The 26,575-nt window shown below is 43.9% G+C and overlaps 2 protein-coding genes across 6 annotated transcripts in view; one reads left to right on the top strand and one right to left on the bottom strand.

The window, feature by feature from the left end:
- The first annotated feature begins 6,006 nt into the window (after positions 1 to 6,006).
- SOD3 (superoxide dismutase 3) lies at positions 6,007 to 9,565 on the top strand. 2 transcript variants are annotated; one of them, XM_060278966.1, is made up of 2 exons: positions 6,007 to 6,162; positions 8,654 to 9,565. In XM_060278966.1, exon 2 carries the CDS (start codon positions 8,686 to 8,688, stop codon positions 9,424 to 9,426), a length of 741 nt encoding a protein of 246 aa, XP_060134949.1. In that variant the 5' UTR covers positions 6,007 to 6,162; positions 8,654 to 8,685; the 3' UTR covers positions 9,427 to 9,565. The 2 variants fall into 2 exon arrangements, with proteins under 2 accessions (XP_060134949.1, XP_034969919.2); XM_035114028.2 differs by having other exon boundaries at positions 6,008 to 6,162; positions 8,658 to 9,565.
- Positions 9,566 to 10,095: 530 nt separating this feature from the next.
- CCDC149 (coiled-coil domain containing 149) overlaps positions 10,096 to 26,575 on the bottom strand; it is a 57,592-nt gene continuing 41,112 nt past the window's right edge. For 2 of the 4 annotated variants that reach the window (XM_060278959.1, XM_060278962.1), the window contains exons 11-12: positions 22,306 to 22,410; positions 10,096 to 17,240 (exon numbers count right to left, since the gene is read on the bottom strand). In XM_060278959.1, coding sequence (XP_060134942.1) covers positions 16,660 to 17,240; positions 22,306 to 22,410 — 686 coding nt within the window. In that variant the 3' untranslated portion in view covers positions 10,096 to 16,659. The remainder of the gene's footprint in view (positions 17,241 to 22,305; positions 22,411 to 26,575) is intronic. The other 2 variants (XM_060278963.1, XM_060278961.1) reach the window with 2 other exon arrangements.

Genomic DNA, 26,575 nt, shown 5'->3' with positions numbered 1-26,575 from the left:
TTTGGGACTACAATTCCCATCATCCCTGATGTTAGCTAGGGATGATGGGAGTTATAGTCCAAAAACAGCTGGAGGTTTAAAATCTCTGTAACACCTACTCTGACGGGTGCCCCCTTTACACTGAGCTATGGAATCTTGACTATTACCCCCTAATTTTATGTTATAAAACATCACACACATAGCTGAGCAGAGATGAAAGGGGGAGAGAGAGAAATATAAACAGCAACCATTTGGTACGACAGGTATCACCAAAATTACTTTGTGAGAAAGGGCAGTCCAGTATTTCTCTAATGGGTAAAGGTTGAATTAAAGGGACATCAACTTCAAAGGGAAGCAAAAGGGTTAGGAATGCGGATGGATGTGAGATAACAATGAGTTAATCATCGAGCCTAAAAATCTCCAATGAAGGAAAGTCCACAACAGGCTTCCTCAACCTTGGCCCTCCAGATATTTTGAGACTACAATTCCCATCATCCCTGACCATAGCTGCCAAGTACCCCGTTTTCCCCGGGAAACCCCCATTTTTACTTACTTTTTCCTGGTGGTCCCCCGTATCACTTTGTCTCTGGTTTTTCGTCGTTATTTTGTCCTGCCGGTGGACTTTTTTTTTCTGATTTGCCCTTCTATGGGCACAAAAAATGGCCGCCGCCGGCTTCAAAAGTCACATCTATGCATGACCGGAAGTGCGTAGACGCGACTTCCGGTGTCAGCGGTGGCCATTTTTTGTGCCCATAGATGGGCGGGGCGGCACCGGAAGTTGCATCGACGCACTTCCGGTCATGTGTAGAAGCTACTTTTGAAGCTGGTGGCGGCCATTTTTGTGCCCATAGAAGGGCAAAGCGACACCAGAAGTTACGTCAACGCAACTTCCGGTGTCACACGGCTGCCGGTCCCGGATTCTGCAGTCCGGGACTTGGAAGGTAAGTCCCTGACCACTGGTCCTGCTAGCTAGGCATCATGGGAGTTGTAGGCCAAAAACATCTGGAGGGCCGAGGTTGAGGAAGCCTGGTCCACAACCTCCCGAGGAAGACCATTCCTACTTACGCTCAACTTGTAGATTTGTAAAAAAAACCAAATATTACCCTTTCCCAATGCCATAAGCCTCTGCTAATCCATCCTTCTAAAGGACATCAAAGCGAGGTAAGAACTGCCCCCTGGAACTTTTCACCACCTTTGGAAGTAGTTCATGCAACAGGTCCCAGATCCAACCTCTGGCATCTCCATGCAGAGCCAGGAGAGACTGATGCCTGGAAGCTAGGAGAGGCGCTCAGTGTTGACAAATACTGAGCTAGACTCGGTCCTGATTGAGATATGGCAGCTTCCTATGTTCCTGTTGGGACTTACTCTATGGAAGCATTTGTGGCATGTGGCAGATTTGAGGATTGGAACAAGGATTTCCTTGTTTATTTTTTCCCCACTTGAGCATTTAGATCCTGCAGTTTAAATAGTGCACCTATTGTTCTCTCTCTCTGGCAAGAAACAGCAAGGCACTGTGCTACACCGGGGGGCAAACCAATGGTAGTGGCTGCCCTGGCTTTCTCCTTGCCCAAAGCAGAGAGTGAGGAGAGTCAGGAAGATGCCGGGTGAGGCATCTCAGGGCAATAGTCTGTTAATGTGGAACTGTTGGGCACGACTGCCACTGGGCGAGGGCGGGCAGGGAGGGGTTCCCTTTCCATGCGATCACAGTAGGTAACTCATGAAAGATGTACGTCTCTATAACACCTACTCTGACGGGTGCCCCCTTTAACTGAGCTATGCAATCTTGACTACTACCCCCTAATCTTATGTTATAAAACATCACACACATAGCTGAGCAGAGATGAAAGGGGGAGAGAGAAAAATGTTAACAGCAACCGTTTGGTACGGCAGGTATCACCAAAATTACTTTGTGAGAAAGGGCAGCCCAGTATTTCTCTAATGGGTAAAGGTTGAATTAAAGGGACATAAACTTCAAAGGGAAGCAAAAGGGTTAGGAATGCGGATGGATGTGAGATAACAATGAGTTAATCATCGACAGAATGTCACAGAGTATTGCCCTTGCGTTCCAGAGTTTTGGGGACCTACTGTTTGCAATAATTTCTCTCTCTCATTCTTTATGCTAAATGTATTTCATTCAGCTCAGGCTAACATTTCATGCATCTGATAAAGTGAGGCCTAGTCTGGATGTATCACACAGTTATGCGTATCTGTTTTTAAATTGGACTGAAAGTTACCTGCATATTGATAATACTGTTATAGTGTTTTCTGCGCACCACTTACACACCTCCAAATGTCCCTATTTTCCAGTGAGAGTCCTGGATTTACAGAAGCCATCCCGGTTTCTTATTTGATCCTGGAATGTCCCTCTTTTCTTTAGGATGTCCTTATTTTCATCAGAGGAAGGTATTGGATTACACGACTCCTGAACCAAGGAGATAAGTAACTATACAACTTTTAGAAGACATCTGAAGGCAGCCCTGTATAGGGAAGTTTTTTTAATGTTTGTATTGTGTTTTTTTTGGAAGCTGGGGCAACTGAGTTAGATGGGCAGGGTACAAATAATAAAATTATGATTATAGAATAGGATGTCCCTATTTTCATCAGAGAAATCTTGGAGGGTATGCCTTAGGCTCTTTGTTTTAACCCACAGCGCCACCAATCCAGTTAATTTCATTGATAACTACTTCTGAATAAATAGGAGCAGAGTTGGACCAAAAGAGTGGCCTTTCAGTTTTCAGCATTAGGAGAGAGAGAGAAAGGAAAACTGGCTTTCGAGAAAGGCAGTGCAGTATGAGGAAAAAAACCTCTTTTTGATAATCAGTATTACGGCAAATCTAATGTTTTCCTAATATAATTTTTGGGCTGTGAAAGTTTGTTCCCTGATATAGAAGTCAAAGTCAATCTGAACTTACACTGAACTTTGCTTGCACTAGGCTGTAGTTGACTAGGGAAATATTAGAGCCGCCACGATCTACAAAATATCGAAATCTGGGGTGCCCTCCAAACCTTTTGTAGTGTTGCAGTTGAAAGCCCTACAAAAGGTTTGGAGGGGATCTCAAAGTTTGGGGTTCGTAGTTAATAAAGTTTTCCCGTTCCTATAATTACATTACCAAGCAGAGGAATTTCAAGAATGTTTTGAACTGGACTGCTCAGACTTTTTCTATTCGAAAAGAATGTGAACTCTGAGCTATAAAGTCTCCCATTCCAAACAGGTTTCTGTCTCTCTGTCCACTTCACCTGTCTTACAAGGTATTGTTGCGAGGACTATTGAGCAAGCATTTTAGGCACCTACATAAATGGTAAGTGAAGACCCTCAGTAATCCAGAAGTGCCTTTTCTCTACAGTACATTCCCTGTTCACATTCTGAGTTGCCATGTGTTTGGAATTTCCCAGGCATAGCCAGGATTCGGTCATCAGCAACAGCATCTGGGAGGAAATCGCTAGAATGGCGAATGAAGGACCAGGTGTGCAGCCTGGGAGTCATTTTGGACTCACATCTGTCCATGGAGGTGCAGGTCAATTCTGTGTCCAGGGTGGCTGTCTACCAGCTACATCTGGTACACAAGCTGATACCCTACCTGCCCGCAGACTGTCTCGCCAGAGTGGTGCATGCTCTAGTTATCTCCTGCTTGGACTACTGCAATGCACTCTACATGGGGCTACCTTTGAAGGTGATCCGGAAACTGCAATTAATCCAGACTGCGGCACTCTGCGGCAGCTAGACTGGTGACTGGGGGCGGCCGCCGGGACTCCCAGTCCATTTCTGAGTACAATTCAAAGTGTTGGTGCTCACCTTTAAAGCCCTAAATAGCCTTAGTCCTGTATACCTGAAGGAGCGTCTCCACCCCCATCGTTCAGCCTGGACACTGAGATCCAGTTCCGAGGGCCTTTTGGTGTTTCCCTCATTGCGAGATGTGAGGTTACAGGGAACTAGGCAGAGGGCCTTCTCGGTAGTGGCACCTGCCCTGTGAAATGCCCTCTCATCAGATGTCAAGGAAATAAGCAGCTATCCTATTTTTGAAAGACATCTGAAGGCAGGCTTGTTTAGGGAAGTTTTTAATATTTAATGATGTACTGTATTGTTTTTAAAACTCGATTGGGAGCGGGGTATAAATAATAAATGATGATGATGTCTGGGAAAATCCAAACATATTGGCAGCCCATGACGACAGTGTAGATTAGGGCGAAATTCCTTAGAAATAGCTCAAAAACTTCAAAGCTCAACAACTTTGCCCCCCAAAGCTGGGGAAACATTTGTGTCTGGATTTTCACTTTTTGAAATGTGGCAACCCTAGATATGCACTCGTGTATGTTTTACATGCAAGCATCTGCAAAGATCGATGCACCGCTCACACAATTCCCCACTTTGCCACCACAACAGCACATTCCAATGCAGCCAAACTAGATGCCAGATTAATTTGCAGTTAACATGTCTAGTTTTTGCATTTTAAAAGGATCCACAGAGGGGGGGGGAGAGGCTATACATGTTCCGAAGGGTTCTAATGGAACCCAAGAATGAAACAAGGCAATCTGCTGCAAGAGAAAAGAAGTCACCAAATACTTGGAAGACTATATGTATGCGGGGGGGGGGGGGGTTATGTGAAACCTCAAATTAAAATAGATGCTGAATGCCAGCTGATAGAGAAACCATTATTTAGGGAGGGAGATGCACTCTAGAAAAAGGGATTTGCTGCTTTGAAAGAGGGAAGCTGAGGGAAGGTTCTGAGCACTGGAAGGAAAAAATAACACAGATGAACGTTAGCAAGGAGAGTTAAGCAGTTTTTTTACAGTGGAGCAGAATGTTGGTGAACAAAAAGAATAGAATCATAGAATCATAGAGTTGGAAGAGACCACAAGGGGCATCCAGTGCAACCCCCTGCCAAGCAGGAAACACCATCAAAGCATTCTTGACATATGCCTGTCAAGCCTCTGCTTAAAGACCTCCAAATAAGGAGACTCCACCACACTTCTTGGCAGCAAATTCCACTGACAATAGGTGGAGCAGTGCCTTAAAAATTCACCTGCTATCATTTACGAATGTCGATGAATGGTTGTTTTAGTTTGTATTCCTTACATCTGAGCACCTGCTTTCCTACCCCTGTTCTGTTCTCTCCCTCTTCTTCTCTTGAGCCTTCTGGAGGATTCCTTCTTTCCTAGCTCAGACACACCAGACTTCCCTGGTCCCTTGGTCTGCTACTTTCTTGTCCTGACCCCTTCCCTGGATGCAACTCTCTAGCATCCAGGCAGCTCTGTCAATGGCAGGAACAGAGTCTGACCTCATTCAATAGCAAGCAGCTACCCTAAAAAGGTGTGAGAGAGGTTCAGCCAGTGGCTGCAAATCTATGGCTGCCAGGCTGTCCATGAGTTTCACTGCCCAAGAATTTTGCCCACCATGAAGTGTCACTGTACAGAATCTATTACCCTTTTTTTGTGTGCTGGGACACCAAATCTCCATAAATTTCCTGCAATCTGGCTTGTCCGCTCTGAGCAGTCTTGGCACTAAGGCAACTCTCCCGAGAACCACCGACGGAGAGGGGAAGTTTTAGCTTCCAGACCAACCACCCCACTGTTCAAAATTCTCACTTCAAATGATAACACACGCCTCCTCTCCAACAATAGAAGTTATCACATAAAGCTTTCAAAACCTAGTTACTTTGATTGATTTTTTTTATATATATAATTACAGCAATTTGGATAGGTAAATCAAGTTTCAATGCTAAGATGCGTCTTAAAAGCAGATTCCGAGGAGGCTTAATAACAGGAAAAATATTGCCTCCTAGTTGACAGATTCTGAATGAACTCATCAGCAAATTGACTAAACAAAGTCTTATTTAAATATTTTTCCTCTGTCACTTCATGTTGAATCTTATTTCCTTTAGTGCATCAAGCGATGAAATATTAATTTTAAAGCATTTCTTTTTCTTTGAATAATCTGCAGGCTTTGCCTCTAGATTGATTTTAGACGACATTTCCCCCCTCCTCTCCTCATTTTTTCTCCTAACCACTCCCCTGAGCTACTATTACCTAACTTTTACATAAACAAGCAGAGCTCGGAAGCAGTAACTCAACAGTTGCCTGGAACCTAGACTTGCTTGCTGGTCACACTTTGCACAAAGAGACTGCACCCAACTGGAAAGTGTTTGCGGGAAAACAAATCTTTGCAGAAGGAATCCTGTGCTGAAGGTAGGACGATTGCAATTACTTTTAGAACCAGCTGAGGATGAAGACAGACATGCATTCTTAGGCTGTGTACACACTCCCATTTAATCCCACCCACCACTGGTTTGGGAAGCAGTTTACATTCGATCCAGACTCTATTCTATCATTTCTTATGAAACACTGAGTTTTTATTGAGTTTCCCCACAAAAACCAGCTTCATTCTGAATCAAGATAGAGAGGGTTCTGGCAGTATTTTAAGCCGATAACATGCACACAGCATTAGTGTAACGAACATATATTCTCTGCCTTCAAAGGCAAGTAGCTTTGAATGCAGCAAACACATGTTAAGACTTCTTCCACTCCACTTAGGTCTGTCTGTCTCATCTTCACCTTGTGATAGTATTAAATCCCACTGGGAAAGTCTGACTTCTTTTTTTCCAACTTTTGGGAAAACTGATGCCATTTTGGGTAATGCTGAGGAAAAGGGGTGATCCAGTGTTGTGACATGTTCCCAGCCATATTCAAGAGAGGTTGTGTGTGTGGTTTTTAAAAAATAAAATAAAAATATGGGACATTCCTAGTTAGAATTGTAGAGTTGGAATGGGTTCGGAGGGTCATCTAGTCCAACCCCCCCCCCGGAACGCAGGAATCAATCAGGTGGTGATAAATTTTACAACAAAATCTATGTGTGTTCCTGTAACTAGGTTGCTATAGAGAGGTGGTGAAGGATCCAATCAGGCAAGATGAGGGAAGAATGGACATTGGGTCTAATGAATATTTTTGTTATTACCTCAGAAAGACATGGGCATAATAACACAGCCATCTAATATGTTTTCTGCTGTGGGGCTGGGGGATTTGAATTGGAGAAACAATTGTTTTTTTTTTAAAAAAAAACCTCACCCCTGTTTAAAAACCAGACCCCCTTGTTGCTTTAACATAAGCATGACATTGTTGAGATTGCCCAAAGACAGCTCTAAAATGCTGGGCTGTGAACCAGAAAGTCTTCCAAGTTCAAATCTCACCTCAGTCATTAATATTCTTGTCTGGGTCTCCCTAAACAAGGTGCAGAGATCACATATGTGAAAGTTTCATAGAACCATAGAATCGTAGAGTTGGAAGGGACCCCAAGGGTCATCTAGTTCCAACCTCATGCAATGCAGGAATCTCAACTAGATTCTACCTGACAGATGGCCAACTGCTTAAAAACCTCCAAACTCCCACTCTTGTGGGAGTCTGTTCCACTGCCAGACAGCTCTTACTGACAGAAAGTTCCTCCTAATGCTTCGTTGGGATCTCCTTTCTTGTAGTTTGATTCCATTGTCAAAACAAAATTCCTTCCAGTAGCACCTTAGAGACCAACTAAGTTTGTTATTGGTATGAGCTTTCGTGTGCATGCACACTTCTTCAGATTATTGGTTTGAGTCCTATCCTCCAGAGCAAGGGGAAACAAGCTTGCTCCATCTTCCACGCGACAGCCCTTTAGATATCTGAAGATGGCTATCACGTCTCCTCTTTACCACACTAAACATGACCAATTCCCTCCACCATTATTATTATTTATTATTTATACTCCGCCCATCTGGCGGCTTCCAACAAATACCAAAATACATTAAAATATCACAGATTAAAAACTTCCCTAAACAGGGCTGCCTTTAGGTGTTTTCTAAATGTCAGGTAGTTGTTTATCTCCTTGACCTCCGATGGGAGGGCGTTCCACAGGGCGGGCGCCACTACCGAGAAGGCCCTCTGCCTGGTTCCCTGTAGCTTTGCTTCTCGCAGTGAGGGAACCGCCAGAAGGCCCTCGGTGCTGGATCTCAGTGTCCGGGCCGAACAATGGGGGGGTGGAGACGCTCCTTCAGGTATATAGGACCGAGGCCGTTTAGGGCTTTAAAGGTCAGCACCAACACTTTGAATTGTGCTTGGAAATGGACTGGGAGCCAATGTAGATCTCTTAGGACCAGTGTTATGTGGTCTCGGCAGCCGCTCCCAGTCACCAGTCTAGCTGCCACATTCTGGATTAATTGCAGTTTCCGGGTAACCTTCAAAGGTAGCCCCACGTAGAGCGCATTGCAGTAGTCCAAGCGGGAGATAACTAGAGCATGCACCACTCTGGTGAGACAGTCTGCGGGCAGGTAGGGTCTCAGCCTGCGTACCAGATGGAGCGGGTAGACAGCCGCCCTGGACACAGAATTAACCTGTGCCTCCATGGACAGCTGTGAGTCCAAAATGACTCCCAGGCTGCGCACCTGGTCCTTCAGAAGCACAGTTGCCCCATTCAAGACCAAGGAGTCCCCCCCCCACACCCTGTTCCCCAAAAACAGTACTTCTGTCTTGTCAGGATTCAACCTCAATATGTTAGCGGCCATTTCTCAAAAGGTTTGGTTTCCACACCCTTGATCATCTGGGTTGCCCTCCTCAGCACAACAATGTTATAAAATGCTATTATTATTTTTCCTTTGGTGTTGGTGCGTTTATCAAAGCCATTGACGCCACTTTCCTCTGCCTCTCTCCATAGATAGCCCTTTGCAGGTTCTGAGTGACTCCGCCATGTTCTCGCTGCTGTTTCTTGCCACCGGCGTGGCCCTTTGTGTAACTGATGCCCAGCCTAATGAAGAAAATGCATTCCAAGACATTCAGAAAAAAGTCAACGATCTGTGGCTGAGTTTGCTCTATCCGCAGCTATACGAGGATATAGTCGCCTCCAACCGGACTGCTTATGCCTCCTGCTTGGTGAAACCCAGCCCCAAAGTAGGTGCAGACAAACCACAGGTGACAGGACACGTTCTGTTCAAGCAGGCCTACCCAAATGGGAAGCCAGAAGCTATTTTCAACTTGGACGGCTTTCCGGCAGGCACCAACTTATCCGGGAGAGCGATTCATGTCCACCAATACGGAGACCTCAGCGACGGCTGCGACTCTGCAGGCGGACACTACAACCCTTTCAAAGAAAACCACCCTCGTCACCCTGGGGACTTTGGGAACTTCTACTCTAAGGAAGGCAAGATTAAAAAATACAAGGCCAATCTCGCGGCCACTCTGTTTGGCCCGTACAGCATCATAGGGAGATCGGTTGTGATCCACGAGCAAGAAGACGACCTGGGGAAAGGGAACAACAAGGCCAGTTTGGAGAACGGCAACGCGGGCAAGCGCCTGGCTTGCTGTGTCATCGGAACGTGCACCAAAAACCTGTGGGAAAGGCAGTACCCCGAGGTTAAGGAGAAGAGGAAGAAAACGCTCACGACAAGAGAGGCAAGCAGCAGCTCACATGTCGTTGCTGCTAAACCATAGGAAAGCCTTTTGGTTCTTTTGAGAAAGTGTAAGATACGCCTTTTGCTCTGCCATAGTGCTCCGTTCCGTAAGCAGATTAATAATAAAAAGTAGCAGCATATTGTTTAAAGGTTCGGGCTTGCTTCCCCCCCCCCCAAAAGCTCTAAAGTTTATCCTTGATATAGAAAGGAGGACTGTATGCTTCACTACTGAAATCTTGAGCAACCCTGCTTATTGTGTGCCATATCTCTTAGGGGGAAAATATCAAGAACAAGAAAGCTGGAGGAACAAATGGTAAAAATAAATGTCTCCAACTAAGATGATGTGCTCTGTTTTCCTATATACCTGAAACGCATAAAGAAAATACTTCCCTTTCAACTGTTTTGAGGATGGGCTGGCAAACAGTGATAACAGCTTTCCCCCCCAGAGCTCAGGTAGGAGTTTGTGTGTTATTTCTATTTTAAAACTTCAGATCCATTATTTCATTCTGCTTATATTTGCAGGTTTTACTTCCTAACTCTTTTTAAGCTTCTTAGCTGGTTTGAGTTATCCAGAGTCCTGTAGCTGTGTCACACTGTTTATATCTGAAGCAAGTGTTTCCGAAAACATTCCTGACTTTTTTCTTAGTAACTGAATAAATATTTGGGAAAGTGTGATTTGAATCACTTCTGGTTAAATTGTGTAATGCTGTTTGTGCAATGCTGATAAATCAAGGGGGGGGGGAGAGAATCTCTTTCTGCATGCTTTCAACAGTGAAAAAGATGCCATGAATATGCCACAGAAGCACAGCATTGTAGTTTTGTGCAGCTGTTGAGAGTACTGAACTAATAAAATAGAGCAAAATATATTTTTCACTCCAGAAGTTGTTGTTTTTGCAGTTCTGAAAAAAAGTTTCTGACAAGCCTTCAGAGGGAAAAATCAAGGTTTGTTCTTTTTATATATATATAAAAAATCAACGAGTTTTTCCAGTGACAAATTCAAGGACAAGCAAACTGGGAAAAATATTAACTTTAGTATGTACTGGTGTACGTGTTTCTCTCTTAAAACATTTGGCCATTGATCTGACAAATACACACCACTTCTTAAACTTTGTTCTAAGCCAGGGGTGGCCAACTCCCAAGAGACTTTGATCTACTTAGAGTTAAAAACTGGCAGTGATCTACCCCTTTGGGGGGGGGTTCAGGTCAAAGTTGTTGAGCTTTTTTGGGGAGGAGGAAAGCCCCCATTTAAGGCATTCAGGTCAAAGTTGTTGATGAGCATTTTTTAGGGAGAAGGGAAGCCCTGTCATTTGGGGGTGCAGGGCAAAAGAATTGAGCTTTTATTAGGGGAGCCAAAGTTGTTGAGCTTCTTTGGGGGAGCCAGTGATCTACCAGTGATCTACCACAGATGTCCAGTGATCTACCGGTAGATCACGATCTACTTGTTGGACGTGCCTGTTCTAAGCTATTGTGGCTTACATTTCTTCCTATATATATATTTTAACAGAACCACAATTTTCTAAATATGTGAGGATGCTTGGATAGGTTCTGAATTAAAACCCCACTGTTGCCTGGATCTTTTGTGGCCACAATCCTGCAGTCAAACTATATACCAAGTGAGAGCCGAGGGCAACTAAAAATTGGGTTGATGCTTCAGCATGTGGAGTAAATGTCAAAAGACAACATGTATACCCACCTCATAATACTCTCCCCTTGCTATTTGTACTGAAGTTGGACAAAGCCCTTGAAAAGTACACCAGCAGCTGCCTTGCACATGAGTTTATGACCAAGTGAGTCATGTTATAAAAATGAAGTTAAAAACAACACAAAATATAGATAAATATATTAGGAAATGTCTTTATTACAATTGACAAAATATATATATTACTTGAGGACAGGATTGCAATGAAAGCAAGGCCTGCAAATAAATAGAATACACATTTTTAAAGGAAACTATTAATCAGCAGCAGAATTTTATAAAGCAATTAATGTATTTAAGGTTCTTTAAAAAAACATTTCCACCTGATTTATTAAAATACATTCTTGGGAGCTCTTGACTTAAAAAAAAAACTTCTGATGCATTATATAAAACACCCTGTACATAAAATTCTCGAAGCTACGAACATGAGTTTGACCAAACTGCGGGAGGCAGTGGAAGACAGGAGTGCCTGGTGTGCTATGGTCCATGGGGTCACGAAGAGTCGGACACGACTAAACAACAACAACAACATAAAATTAGCCTCCACTACCCAAAGACTGTTTTTTCCTTCAAAAACAGAGGTTGTTTCCATGACCATTGAAAATTTGCACTACTGAATCATTTATCAAACACCTTTTTAACATAAAAGAGTCTTAAAATGTAACATTTGGGTCCCCCCCCCGACATTACAGAGTTCATTGCCTTTTGCAGAAGGATGCGAGGGAATCCTTAAAAGAAAAGCTTTAAAGAAACACCTGGCTGAACTTAGGAAAGGAGTCTTAATTTCTGAGAGCCTCCAGAACTGATAAAAATGAAAAACGAGTCTTAGTGAGAGAAAGAAACAAAAAGCCAAGAAGAACTTTACAGAGCAGATCCCTTGTTCAGAATCATAAGACTAGACTTATTTCATTTTACAGCTGAAGCCTGATAATCGCAGACCCTATGCCGGGTTCTGTCTCTTTCTTGGTCGAACTGGACCGAACCTTTGAAACTGGATTTTAATTTTTTCTATCATGAACGGCAGTGTTCACCCCACAGCCCCCACTGAGTGAACACTCTCAGAGTCTTCATCGTATCCATGTCCCCCGTGTGAAGAGCTTATCCCCCCCCATGAAAGAGAATGGCAGCTACTCATTTTATGGGAGAAATTCAGCCACACTAGGAAGGTTAAGGTGGAGCAGGCTAAAGCTCCCCCCCCCCCACAAGCTGGATGCAGTATCTTCACTGCATCCACACCGCACACTGGAGGACAAAGGCCTGCAAACAGAGAGCCTGCTGTAATTCCCAGTGCAAGCTATAAATTGTGCAGGGAGGTTTTTACAAGTACAGGAACTCTCCCTTCCAGTATGAGAAGGGCTTCATTGCACAAATGCCGGAATAGAGCTTAGGTTGCAACGGGACGTTGGGAACTTGGCATGTATAAATAATATGTAGATCCACTGTGGTGCACTTCCATGTTCAAAGGTGATTATCATAGCGTTGGAAGGGTGCCCCTGGGGTCATCTAGTCCAACCACCTGCAATTATATGCCACAAGATAAGGGGAATGGGCGCTCTTGTACCCAGACGTCCGGGCTTCATTACCATTGGCATTCACTGTTTTCTGCAACTGAAAAATATATAGATGCAAGTGCAAATTTATGGGGCCACGTACTGGTTTCAGCCAGGAGCTAAATGAATATAGCTGCAATACTATAACCTGTGCAAATGGCAATCAAAAACAAACAGGAAAGCTCCCTAGGATTTTTGATAGCAAAGAGTTAGGTCCCAACAAGGAAGCACAACTGATACTCATAAGAGCCTCTGCAATAAATAGCATCAACTGTGCTGCTCTCAGATAAACAAGCCAATATCTTTGAGGCTGAAGGCTGCTACTGTAAGCACAGTAGGGAGTAAGCCCTAGAGAGCACAGGGGGACTTACTTGAGTAAACATGTGTGGGACTGAAAGTTAGGTCTAAACTAGATGTCATTGGATGTACCAACACTTTTATCAGTCTGCCCCACTGGACCTTTAAATGGTTAAGGAAGCTGGCAGATCAAAAATTGGAATTGGAGGAGCAGAAGAACGGGGAGAAAGTAAACCAGGAAGAGTGTTATTGACAAGAATTCAGCTATAACACATTGCCTGATTTAAAAAACCCAAAAATCTGCCATCACCAGAAGTCTAGATATAAGATTACACATAGTTACAGTGAGTGGCAACACTGGAAGTGAAGCAAAGAGTGGGGCTACTTCAGGGGTCCCAAACTAAGGCCTGGGGGCCGGATACGGCCCAATCGCCTTCTAAATCCGGCCCGCGGATGGTCCGGGAATCAGCATGTTTTTACATGAGTAGAATGTGTCCTTTTATTTAAAATGCATCTCTGGGTTATTTGTGGGGCATAGGAATTCATTCATATATATATTTTTCAAAATAAAGTCCGGCCCCCCACAAGGTCTGAGGGACAGTGGACCGGCCCCCTGCTGTAAAAGTTTGCTACTTCATAGATTTGGATAGTGACTGGGTCTGGGAATTATCGCTTAACCTGCTGTACCCCCCTGTGGCTCTTTGCAACTGCGAAAGTAGTCTCTGAATCACCCCCTGCTCTTTGGTTACTGAAGTTTTTAGATCACGGGGCCGAGGAATGTTTATTTTTAGGGAGCAGCCTATCTGTTACTAATACCTTAATAGCTACATGCATTGTTTAAAAACTGACTTGCTTCTTCTGGCTTGTATTTTGCTTTTACACATATATGACCTTAATTCAATCTCTCCCTATGATAGCATCATTCCAGCTCACCGGAAGCTACTGAGCTCAAATGCAAACATTTCCACTAGCACAGCTGGGCTCCAAACTAGATGCTACATAAAAAATGCAACTGGCAGCCCTCACTCCATAACTTAAAGCAATGCAAAACATTGGTCATTTATGGTGTGAACTTGTTTACGTTAAGCTTTTTTTCCTGCACTAGGACTTCATCAGCATTAGCTGTAGCCCTTATCAAGGCTGTGACAAAACCAGAAAGAAATATACATCTTTGAAATGAATATTGGGATGTGGAATGTCTTATTTATGATGAGCAAAATTCCAGAATTTCATATTCATAAGTTTGGTGCATATTCATTACTCTTCCCACTGCATCAGTTTTGTCATTCCTATAACAACAAATCGAGACAATAAGGCTATCTGTTATTTTACCAATAAAAGCACAAACACTGTGCTGAGTCGATAACATTGTCAGCTACTATCAATAAAAGCAACAGTACCACAAATTCAAGAGATAACGTAATCCCCCCCCTTCTCTTCCACTGCACTATGAGGAATGAAATTATGCAAACTAATAAATGGTTCAACTTTTTTTCATATTAATGCAAGAGACAAAAGCATTTAATTTAGAATAAACCAGTGTTGCTCAAAAAGAATGGGATGCAAATAGAAGAGTGGTGCAATGCCCAAGATCAAGGGAGTATTAAAGGAATACTGCAGAGTCTCTCCTCCTCCTCCCCCCTTTCCTTTTGGAACAGAGAAACTAACGGGTTGAAAAAGTAAAGAAAGATTGAAACAAAACTCTCCTGCTTTGAAAATGCTGTCATTTGTTCTGTGTCCATGTGGAACCGTTCCACAATCTTTGGCCTAAAAGGAGTCTCCACATACTGTACTGTAGATAAGACGCCTAATGACTACCTTGTTCCCTTGCTGTACTGGAAGAAGAAAGAGGGAGAGGGAGAGAGAGAGAGATCAAATGGGGTTTCTCTAGCAGCCAAACATTTGTTAGAACCAGTAATTGTTCCAGCTGGCTGGAGGATCCTGAATCTGGAAGATCTTTTCAGGGTTCCTCTTGGTTCCAAGCCTGGGGTACAATCTTCTTGTCCACTTGGAGTCATGTCGTCGAAGCGACACTTGCTATCTAGCTCAGCTGACTTTCAAAGGTTGGGTCTGCCACTGCTTCCAGCACCAACCTGCTAACAAGCAACCAGTAACAATGTGCAGCTGGCAGGTATTTATTTTGTAAAACTAAGGCTCAATACAGGAAGGATTTCCCTCCTTTCTTATGAGCAGCATTGTTAAATTTGGATTAATCCCCTCTCCAATTGGTTTTAAGTTCTAGGAGTGAGAAATGAACATTTACAGGCAATTAGGTTCCCAAGCCAGCAGGAAAATTGCCTCTACGGCTGGAGGCCCAGACAAGCTCTACAGCTGCTGAGATTGTTTCTTATTTGGGGGGGGGAGGGGAGGGCAAACCAAAAAACACAAAAAATCAGGCCTCCCTTTAGCTCCACAGCTGCAAAATATCCACAATAAATATTACACAGCCATTGTCCTACCAGGAACTGCAAGGAAACACTTCAGAATCAGTGGAAGTAGGCTATGGAAAGCTTTGCTCAGCAGGCCCAGGAAGCCCTAAAGACTCTCTCCCACTGGAAGCTAATTGATTGCCACCATGGGAAGAATTGAAGAGAGAAAATGGCTACGGAAAAAGAGTAATTTCAACTATTATCCACAAGGCTAATGGATCAGAAGGGAAAGAAAAATATATACTTCCCTTCTGCACAGGTGTACACTTGGAGTTTAAACGCTGCTCAAACGAAAGCAGAGAAGGCATCCGGCTTCCAGCTTTTCCCTGGTTTAAGCTCAAAAAGACGTCATTCTGACATGGAAGGAGTTCAACTTCCATTTCTAGGCCAGACGAACTCCCATTTGATACAACCCAAAGTATGAGCCATGAGAGAGATGCGGGAAGTCAAGAACTGAAGTTGCAGCAGAGTAGAGAGAAGTGAAGGGGGTGGGGGACAGAAAGAGAGGGAGAGCTCGGTGTTTGCAAGGAAGATGGGACAGGATCAGGGGGAAGGAGGGGTGCTAGTGCATACATGGCCAGCAAGGCCAGCCTTGTCAATACGCTGTTGTGCCTTAGTACTTACTGGAAAAAGCTTATTCAAAATAGAAACAGCAAAATAGGCTATGTGTTTGTAAGTAATTAATCCGATGACCAGACACTGTGTCTGTACAGCCACCAGTTATATCAAGGCAATTTTCTGTTTTGGTATTAAACTGTGTGTGCCAGGAATAATCACCCACCCCCACCCTGAGAAACCAAAAGCTCGTTCATTGAAGCCTTTTTGTTTTACCACTTCTGATTCTGTCGGCTTCACCAAAGGCAACTCTCCCCCCCCCTCCCTCTTGATGTTCCAGGCTCTTAAGATACATTCAAACAGGCACTGCACCAAAAATTATACATACTAAAGAGACAGAGATGTAACTGACGTGATAAAGCATAATGATGGGGTGCTGAGTCCCATTATTCTCAATTATGTCACTCTATCAAATAACGTTAATCACAGCAAATAGCAGAGGGCAAAATTCTGAAAGCCATCATTTTAGTCCTGCTCCTTTCCCCCCCACATTTCTCTAGGATCTGTATGTACAAACATACCGAAGTGTTGGGTGCATTGTGTGTGTGTGTGTGTGTGTGTGTGTGTGTGTGTGTGTGTGTGTGTGTTAGGGGATCTTTCGACAGACAAACAAGGAGGCGGCTGGGAGAAGCTTGATGAGACTGGGGACACATCCTTTCAGAAAACAATGCCACGGTCAAAAAGAGTCACGGTGAGCCCAGATCAGGAGCACCGTCTATAACTGTCACAGCTGCAGGTACATTATCTGGACTGTCCCTGAAATCTGGAGTTGGGAGAGTTTGCTTTTCATCCTCCTCGGCATTCACTGTGTCGCTGCTTTCATCCTTTTTGTCACAAAGATTCTCAGTGTCACTTTCCGAGGTTCCCGTCTCTTCTTCCACGGCCTGGTTCTCGTTGGCGTGTTTGTTCTCCCCCAGGTTGCAGGGCTCTGTGGAGTCAAAGGGAGGAGGGCTGGGCAAGGGGGATTCGCCTTCGGATGAGCTGCTGAGCTCTGGCTGACCTGCTGCCTGGCTCTCTGTCAAACATTCTGCTCTGCTCCCTTCCAGCTCTGCAGCTGCCTGCTCCACTGTCAGCTTAATGATTTCATTCCCAAACCCATTTGCACCGTCTTCCTCAGAAGGAAACTGGGGTAATGATGGATGAAAATGATTGGTTTTGTTACCGTTGTTTTGGTTTGTGCAGGAATCATCAGAAACTACAGCCGTTTTCTCTGGAAGTGTCAATTCTGTTTTAACAGCACATGTTTCCTCTTGTTCTCTGGTTTCTTCTAGAAGAGAAAAATGGGGAAGCATCACATTTATGTAGATATAAAGCACAGTTGCAGGTTTGGAGGGGAACAAGAAGCAGGCATCTCCATAACACAGGGCAGTGAATTGTCTTGAAGCCTGTCCTTAGGCATCACACCCTTTTCATGAAAGCCCTCTTTAGATATTTTGAACTAAGCAGAAAAGGTATCATCCACAATGGGGTGTAGGGGCAAGAGTATAAATCTCAACACAGAGGATTTGAAGATCTCTCCCTTAAGACAATACTCAGAAGAATGAGGAGGGTTACACACTATTCAATCTTATTGCTGCCTTTGAATGTCCAAAAAAGTCTCCATGGCCTTAGTTGCTATTTAGTTAGTTACGGTACTTAGTTGCTAACCTAGGCCTTAGTTGCTATTTCACTCAATGGGTCGGTTCAGATGTAACAAGAACAAGTGTTGTGTTCATTCATTTCCTGCTCCTGCATCAGCATCTGGTTTCATATCCTGGTAAGTAGTCTTGAGATTAAACCACAGTTTCACAGTTCAAAAATAACAGTTTAACAAACTGTGGTTTGACAAACTCCAGGGATTTTTAAATTGTGACATGCAAGAGAAAGGAGGAAGAAGTGGGTGGGCATATAATTCTCAGTCTAAGACTCTATGGTTTATTAGAGCAGTTATCACTACATCTGACCCAGCCCAGCGGCTCACGTTCCACAACAGGATTTCCCATTCAATTCACTTTCCCACTTGCACATTACTCTCAGAAGCATCTTCTATGTGGCTCCTTCAAAGTACTCCATAGAAAACATGTGCCAATGATTTCGTGCCTCATCCCACTAAATTGTGATCTCTGTCCTGCTGGGACACCAACCCCATGGAAGCGAAGCATATACCCAGCCTTGCCATTCCCGAGAAGCGTGGGAAGAAGTGATGAGAGAAGGAACTAGACTAGACCTTAAATTTTCAAGAGGTGAACTAACACTGACACTGACTTCAATTCATGTAACACACTCTTTAAAAAACAAACCCCAATTACATTGAGTCTGGAGACAGCCTGAAGTTACAGTCAAGATGTCTGAATCTCTTGAGTATTAATTAGTATGACTACCATTTAAGTACTGTATTTTTAATATTTGGGGGCAGATAAAACAGGGGAGTGTGGAGGAAAAAAGGAAAAGGAAAAACAAAGTAGAGGGACAGAAAAAGTATGAGAAATTAAGGGAAGAAAGTTTTATTTCCCATTGGAAATGCTAGCTGCAGAACAGACCAACTGAATAAATAATAAGCAAAGGATAGCAAAGAACACCACAGTGTAATGAGGTGGTTGGGAAGGCTCTATTTCTGCCACTACTTTCTGTGTGTTGTTCTTCAAAACACCTCAAGAATTCAGAAAGAGTGTAGGACAGGTTTTCAACCTTTCTGAGTCCACAGCTCCCTAAACCAACTACAGTCTTCCTGTGGCACCCCTGCGGGGCTCGGGAACTCATTTATGTCACCCCTTGCCTGCAGAGCTGGTAGCCTCTCACCTTTTTTCAAACACCCTCTCTGAGATGCCCCCCCGCCGCCGCCCTCAAAGAGAGGTGCCTCCCAGAGACACCGTTCGCCTGCAGAGCTTATGGCCTGGGCTGCTGCAATAAAGAGCTGCGCAGACCTTGGGGAGGCAGAGACTTGAAAGGGCATCAGATGAGGGAGGGAAAGAAAGAGGGACAGAGGCCAGTGTTGCCCGTGGCACCTCTGGCCATCATTCAAGGCACCCCAGGGTGCCACGGCACACTGGCTGAAAACCACTGGCATAGGATATCAACTCACACACTGTAGAAACAAAGAAAACAGAAAACAAGTGCAGGACCTGCATTTTGAGCCCCCTCTTACAGCATTAACTCTCTCTCTCTGTGTAAAGCTAACAAACTCCAACTCTGAAGAGTTCTAATTTCCCATATGCAGAGCTATTTTGAAGGGGGGGAGTTTTGACACCTGATCCGTCCCCTCAATTCTGAAGCAGGGAAGGTCTTATGAGAATTGTGCTTATCCCTAAACCCTCAGGTTTCGTGTTCCCCCTCAACAAGTTCTGATGCCTGAAAGCTGCTGAGATTCTCAGCAAGCTGAATTCAACATCCAACACCTCTTGTGGACTCCGGCAGAATCACAGCACACATGACACCGATTTGGGCATTCAATTCCCCAATGTGATTAGAATCATGTGAGGAAGAGCAAAGAAAGGCTGACCGGCTGGCCTGTTTGTGGATCATCTCTTTATCCACAAGTCTTCCACTACATACTTGGCTCCAAAAGAATAGCCAAGCCTAACCACTTTTCAGATGAAAATCCAGCTCATTCACAGAATAAAATAAAATAAAAAAGCGTAACTTTGATCAGATCAGAACAGCCACTGAAATGCATAGGAAGTATGTGCTTGTGGACCATCACTTCCCATTTCTGTGTTTCTTCTATTTATTTTAAAACATTTACAATCTACTTATAATTATACATATAGTCTTATTATGCTGGACCACAAAGAAGGCTTATCGCTGGAGAATTGATGCTTTTGAATTGTGGTGCAGGAGGAGACTCTTGAGAGTCCCATGGACTGCAAGAAAATCAGACCTACCCATTCTTAAGGAAATCAGTCCTGAGTGCTCACTGGAAGGACAGATCCTGAAGCTGAGGCTCCAATACCTTGGCCACCTCATGAGAAGAGAAGACTCCCTGGAAAAGACCCTGATGTTGGGAAAGATGGAAGGCACAAGGAGAAGGGGATGCTAGAGGATGAGATGGTTGGACAGTGTTCTCAACATGAGTTTGACCAAACTGTGGGAGGCAGTGGAAGATAGGAGTGTTTAGCATGCTCTGGTCCATGGGGTCACGAAGACTCGGACACGACTAAACAACAACATAATATACTTAATATTTTAAAACTCTCTAAGCGGTTTACAGTATAATATTCTGTAAGAAGTATCCTTGAAGATTCATCTTAAAACAAATAAAGCAGTGATATAAAGCCATACAAAACAGGAATTAGAATTTATTTATATAAAGGCATTCTATCCCAAACCTTTCCTGCCATATCATTTCAAATTCCAATACTGTGATCAGAATGGACTGTGCAAAACTGAATAGCAGTATGCAAAGTAACCACATGCTCATATTAACTGCTGAATTTCTAATTTTCTTAGTGCAAAATGTGTGCTTAATATACAAACAGCCTTGATTATAGCTGATCCAAATGCATTAAGATACATGGGGGACCTCCAGATCAGACTCCGAGAGGGCAGTAAGGTGTGGAGAAAAGTTTGCTTACTTGTTAGTTTGATGGAATGATTGTCCCTGGAGCCTGTTAGATAATTGGGGTTAGTCTGCTTGCAATATTTTATGATGGAATGGTTAATAGGCTACTTCAAATTACACTTATTTTCTACTAGAGGAGAAAAGAAAATCAGTTTGCCAGGTTCATGGAACTAAATCAACCTTGGAGTCAGATTTTATCTGACATTGCAATAGATTAATAATTAAAAAAAAATCAAAGAAAGGCCATGTTCTAATTACTGTGAGGAACTAGTACGAACTGTATGCTGTGCATCAGACCTGTGTGAATAAGAATTAGAAAGGAAGGCCAACATCGTATGAACTTTAAATAGTGTTGGCAACATATAAATACCGTATATATTTGTATTTTCCCATTCAGACTTGCCCATTCCCTTGACTCATGAAGAGGGGGCATACAGACAAAAGCTGAGCTGCCAATCAGCCAACACTGACAAGGAGCCCAACCTGGTCAAATTGGAACCATCACCCCCATGCCAGTGTTTTCCTGTTTGAGCCCATGTGCACCCATGTGTCTCGACTTCCTCGATTGCCAATTTTAAATTCAATGAAATTGCAAGTACGGTTGGATGAAAAACTGCTTTATTTACATACTTGGAGTAGCTAGAATACCTCACCCCTCAAACAATCTGATAAATTCTTGTTCTTTAATCTGGCCTAATCCAGTCCTTTGGACCAAACATGGATTTCTAGTGCAAGACATCCTATACATTTCTTGTCAGAAGCAAGCACCACTGTGTTCAGTGGGACTCAATTCCAGGTAAACACGTATAGGATTTCAGCCTGTGTTAACACATCCCTTTTACACTTTGCACAGAATGAGGTGATACGATTCTGGATTGCACTACCTCAGACCAGAGATGGGGAGTCAATTACTGGTATTATTTTTAACAGTTATCAACATTAGAAAATTTCTTCTGGGAGAAGCTACCACATCTGGGGGAGGGCCATGCCAAACCTTTCTTCCTTACTTTGTGCAGGGACTTTTCTGCCTCTGGCCTAAAGCAGCATGACTCAGAATTCTACCCCAAATGGAAGATTTGTCTTCCATAAACACGGTTTTAACAATGGGTCCGTAAGTGACTGTGGATGCCAATTCTGGATCCACACGTCCTTCCACAGTGGGGACATTGGTTTCCAGGTGGGAGTTGATCACGGTGTGGATTTGCCAAGCGTGCCTTCCTCTTAGCACGAGTGTCTTCAAAGCCCATGACACTACAGTACGGCTACGACCAGAGCAACATGAAAAGCCCCAACCCACATGGGAGGAGTCTGTTCTGCAGTTCCTGCTCTTGCAAGTGATCACCCAAATTCTGGATTGGATCATGCTAGGATGGAGGATAGTAGAAGTCGTATGGGCAGTAGCGCTGCGAATTGAGGTGCCGCAGGTGGCCCTCTGTTGCTCTCCCAGCTTCCCAACACAGTGACTTTCTGCTGCTTACAGGGAGGGGCAAAGTTTGGGAAGCTCACTGTGGTGCATGGTGAGAGGAGCTAGATGCTGCGCCATACCTCACCCTCTTGGTAAGTGGCAGTGACCCAGTATTGGAAGCCACGAGAGCGACCAGCCACCACTGAGTATGGTTTCCTGCCCCGTGGCTGGCCATGGGCTTGCTTCCCATGCTATCCTGGTGGTGGAAAAATGAGACAGTGCAGGTATCTCTAAACAGCTTCATCTTTACTTCCCCCTACACATTCAATTTGGTGGCACAAGAGATGAATCGCCCTATGCCAGCCTTTTGTAATGACTCCAGATGCTTACCTTCTGTCTTCTGCTGTGGCCTATCTGCGAAAGATAGCAATGGTGATTGAGACCTCTGGATAACAGGCATAGCGGGGTCACTGAATGTAATGGTATCCTTGCCACCTGCGAGTAAGAGGGCATGGAAGCATTAACTCTCCAACACAACTGAAGAGTTTACTAATGCAACGTTTTAAACAGTGAGGCTACATTTAAATAAACACGTCGTATACACCCAACAGGCATATTTCAGTAGCTCTGCTCTATAGAAAAGGAAAAGCTATGCAATGAGCCAAAATATGTAACGGAGTTCAACTGCATTAAACCCAATGAGACCATTTTGTATGACCACATCTGGTTAAAAGATGTGGTTTCCTCATTTGACAATAATTTAAAGGAATAAATCACAAGCTAGGTGCGTTCAACTGCAATCCAACCTTATCGGAAATGATGCAAGTATCCTCAGTGTAAAGAGTAATACTAATACAGATAATATTTCTGTTTAGATCTGAGGTTCGCAGAATTCCTCTTCAGGCATGATAAGTAAACATGGGGGTGGGGAGTGGGAACAAACACACAAGTTCTGCTTCTCAGTTGCTGCTCTGATTCTCCAGGTTTCTAAAGCATGCAGGGAACCTCCATTAGAAACAGAAAGTTCCTCCCACTGAGTTCCTCCTTGAGTTGGAGGTTGATCAGAATGGTGCTGGGGAGGCAGAGCTCACGTGCTCATTCAATGCCTCCCTCCCACGTTTACTTAACATGTCTATGGAATGCCAGAAGAGGAACAGAGGAATGGCTTTCCTGAAAAACAAATGTCTTTTGAAGTCAGATCCATGGACAGGAATTCATGCACGCATATACAAATGCACACAAACATATATCTAGGATCATTTTCTTACAACCATCCTGTAAATGGAACAGGAAACTGGTGCAAAAGCAACCTTCCTGTGACAATTAAAGATATTGCTTTGAGGTTGCTCCTGTTTTGACCTACCTATGATTTACACATCTTGAGACGCTTGTATATAGTTCATATGGGGTGGGGGGAGGGAAGTGGACAAAAATGTAGCCTTCTGGAATAGAAAAAGTGGTAATAGGCAACATTTAATCGGGAGGAGTAATCTGGGTATACCTCCACTGGGTATATTTCAATGGGTATTCAGCCAGGGGGCTACTTTGAAAAAGCAAAACAATGAGCACAAGCTGGTTTATCAGAAGAGGCCTGAAAAACCAGACTTGCATTTACAGAAGTATTAGAATAAGATACCAATCTGTGTAAGAATATATTGCAAGAGCGTTTTGGGAAACTTCTACCACGGCACCTACTAATACAAGAATCTTAGGTGAAATATACTAGATATTATCAGGATTTATAAAAATCATTTTAACGGACGATGGATATCTGACAACTGCAATATAGATTAGCAAATTCAAGCTAGGGGTGGAGGGTGGATGGGGAACAGCATATGCTGTGGGTTTCGAGTACAAATATATCACCTTTGAACTCACTGGGTGGGCTTAGGCAATAATGAATTTTCTGGGTTGTTGAAGAGATTACTGAGATAATGGTGCTGTAAAACTATTGTGATTTTACTGCTACCACCTATTTATTTAGACCCACTGTCCAATTAATGATAAATTCTTATTACAGCATTACTTGGACCTTTTTAACTCCTCATTTTTGTAGGATGTTTGACTTTTGCTTTTGCAGGACATGATTTCTAAAACCAAAATTTGTTTTCTTCTGCTTTTATCTTGGAGCATTCTGAATGAGTCCTTCATTAAATCTGTATTGGCCTTTGCCCTCTTAAAAATCAGCTCGTTTCATTCCCAAGCTTTCTGATAGAGAAACAAGCAAATGCCTATGCAGCTGGGACGGATGGGTCAAGAGTCTTTTTGAAGCCTGCCAAGACCCTCCAAAAATGACATTCAGTTTTACCGTTTAAAATGTTACTGTTCCTATGTGTCTCCCAATATGTTGCAAATAAGTACTTTTGTGGTCCCTTAAAGCACGCACCATTTAAACCATGGGTAGGCAAACTAAGGGCCGGGAGCCGGATCCGGCCCAATCGCCTTCTAAATCCAGCCCACGGACGGTCCAGGAAACAGCATGTTTTTACATTAGTAGAATGTGTCCTTTTATTTAAAATGCATCTCTGGGTTATGTGTGGGGCATAGGAATTCGTTCACACACACCCCCCAAAAAATATAGTCCAGCCCCCCAGAAAGTCTGAGGGAGTGGACCGGCCCCCTGCTGAAAAGTTTGCTGACCCCTGATTTAAACCATTAAAAAAACCTGCTTCCATATGCCTCTAACCATGATACTGTACTAGGAGGCCAAAAGTGTTTTGGTTTTTTTTAATACATTCCTCTGCGGAAGCTACTTTTTTTTTTTTTAGGAACAAAGTGCACAATCTCTGTTTCATGTGTTTACATGCAACACGTAGCTAGTCCCTCAGAATAGCTATACTACGGTTTTGGTATTAAACAGTGACCACAAAGGTATTCTAGGGAGAGCTATTGCCTGACAATGCATTATCCCCTCTCTCTCCGCCAATGTTTACTGACTCCAGTGGGGAGGGGGTGTGCTGCTATACCAGGGTCCTTCCCTGCGCAAGTGTCACCCCTTCCTGAAAGTGGGGCAATGTTGGCATGGTGTAGAGCAGGGGTCCCCAAACTACGGCCCCCGGGCCGGATGCGGCCCAATCGGCCTTCCAATCCGGCCCGCGACGACCCCCGCCGCCCGCTGCCGCCGCCCGCTCTCACGGCGCGCGGCGCAGCGACAATCTAAAAAATCGCCAAAAAATCGCCAAAAATCGCTTGTGCGCATGCGTACGGGCCTCTCCCGACCCGGAAGAGGTCATTTCTGGTGCACTTCCGGGTCGGGGGAGGCCCATACGCATGCGCACAAGCGATTTTCGGTGATTTTTTTACCGCCCGTGTGCGTGTGCGCATGCGCACGGGCGCGCACTCCCCCGCCCTCCGGCCCGCTGCGCGCGCACTCCCCTACCCTCCGGCCCGCCGCGCGGTAAGTCTGGGGACCCCTGGTGTAGAGTCATACAGGCTTCTCATTTATCACCTCAAAATAAGAGCAGCTTTACTTTTCTGTTGCCTCGTTCATTACGTGTGTCTGTTCTGTGTGGTTTAGCGCATGGAAACATAGTTTGGTAACTTCATCAGAAATCTAGAGGGAAATTCCCTATGCATGTGGGAAGGTGTTAATCCTGGTCTCCAAAGACTAACAAGGAGGTTTTTCAGCCTTACTACGTAACACATTATACAGGGACGCGGGTGGCACTGCGGTCTAAACCACAGAGCCTCTTGGGCTAGCCGATCAGAAGGTCGGCAGTTCGAATCCCCGCGATGGGGTGAGCTCCCGTTGTTCGGTCCCAGCTCCTGCCCACCTAGCAGTTCGAAAGCATGTCAAAGAGCAAGTAGATAAATAGGTACCACTCTGGCAGGAAGGTAAACGGTGTTTCCGTGTGCTCTGGTTTGCCAGAAGTGGCTTAGTCATGCTGGCCACATGACCCGGAAGCTGTCTGCGGACAAACACTAGCTCCCTCAGCCTATAGAGTGAGATGAGCGCGCAGCCCCAGAGTCATCCGCGACTGGACCTAACGGTCAGGGGTACCTTTACCTTACATAACACATTTCCTTTACAAAACTGGATGGAGGAACATACAAGAATCTGGTCCTAATTAAAATTAAAGATCTAACAAAGAGAAAAGCAGGAACCAACTCATGAATCTTAAAAATAAAAAAGTTAAATTGACTTGATTCAAACACTTGGATAAAAGGAGACTCTTTGTTTCTATCTGCATACTTGCTTAGTATGTGTCACACTCCAAATATATGAATCAGTATTTTGAATGGCTAAAGTAAGAAACATTTTAACTCAAGTATTAATTAAATTAGGTTCCTCTTATCTCATCTTTGCTATGATCTGTTGTACATTAAGTTCTTGTCACAGGGATACTGTCAAAAATGGCATCCCCAAAAGGGTGACTTTGCCACCTTCCCTATACAGGTTTTGAAATGCTCCTATTAAAAAAATGTGTACATTAAAAATGTGTACTATATTGAGCCACACCTTTGGTCTATCTGCTCTGGTTATTTAATTGGGGGTGTGAGGGATAAATATTGGAACTTTCTACATGCAAAGCTTGTTCTTGTTCTCTACCATCCCTGCTGTCCTTCAATGCGTGAGGGATGTAGAAACCCTGAATGGGTTTGGCATGTCCGCTTTCTCCATTTACCATCAGCGTCTTTGTGTTCCATGATGCCTGGATCT

This window comes from Zootoca vivipara, chromosome 9 (assembly GCF_963506605.1).
Source record: "Zootoca vivipara chromosome 9, rZooViv1.1, whole genome shotgun sequence".
NCBI classification, from domain to species: Eukaryota; Metazoa; Chordata; class Lepidosauria; order Squamata; family Lacertidae; genus Zootoca; species Zootoca vivipara.
This window is presented reverse-complemented; position numbering and strand designations above follow the sequence as displayed.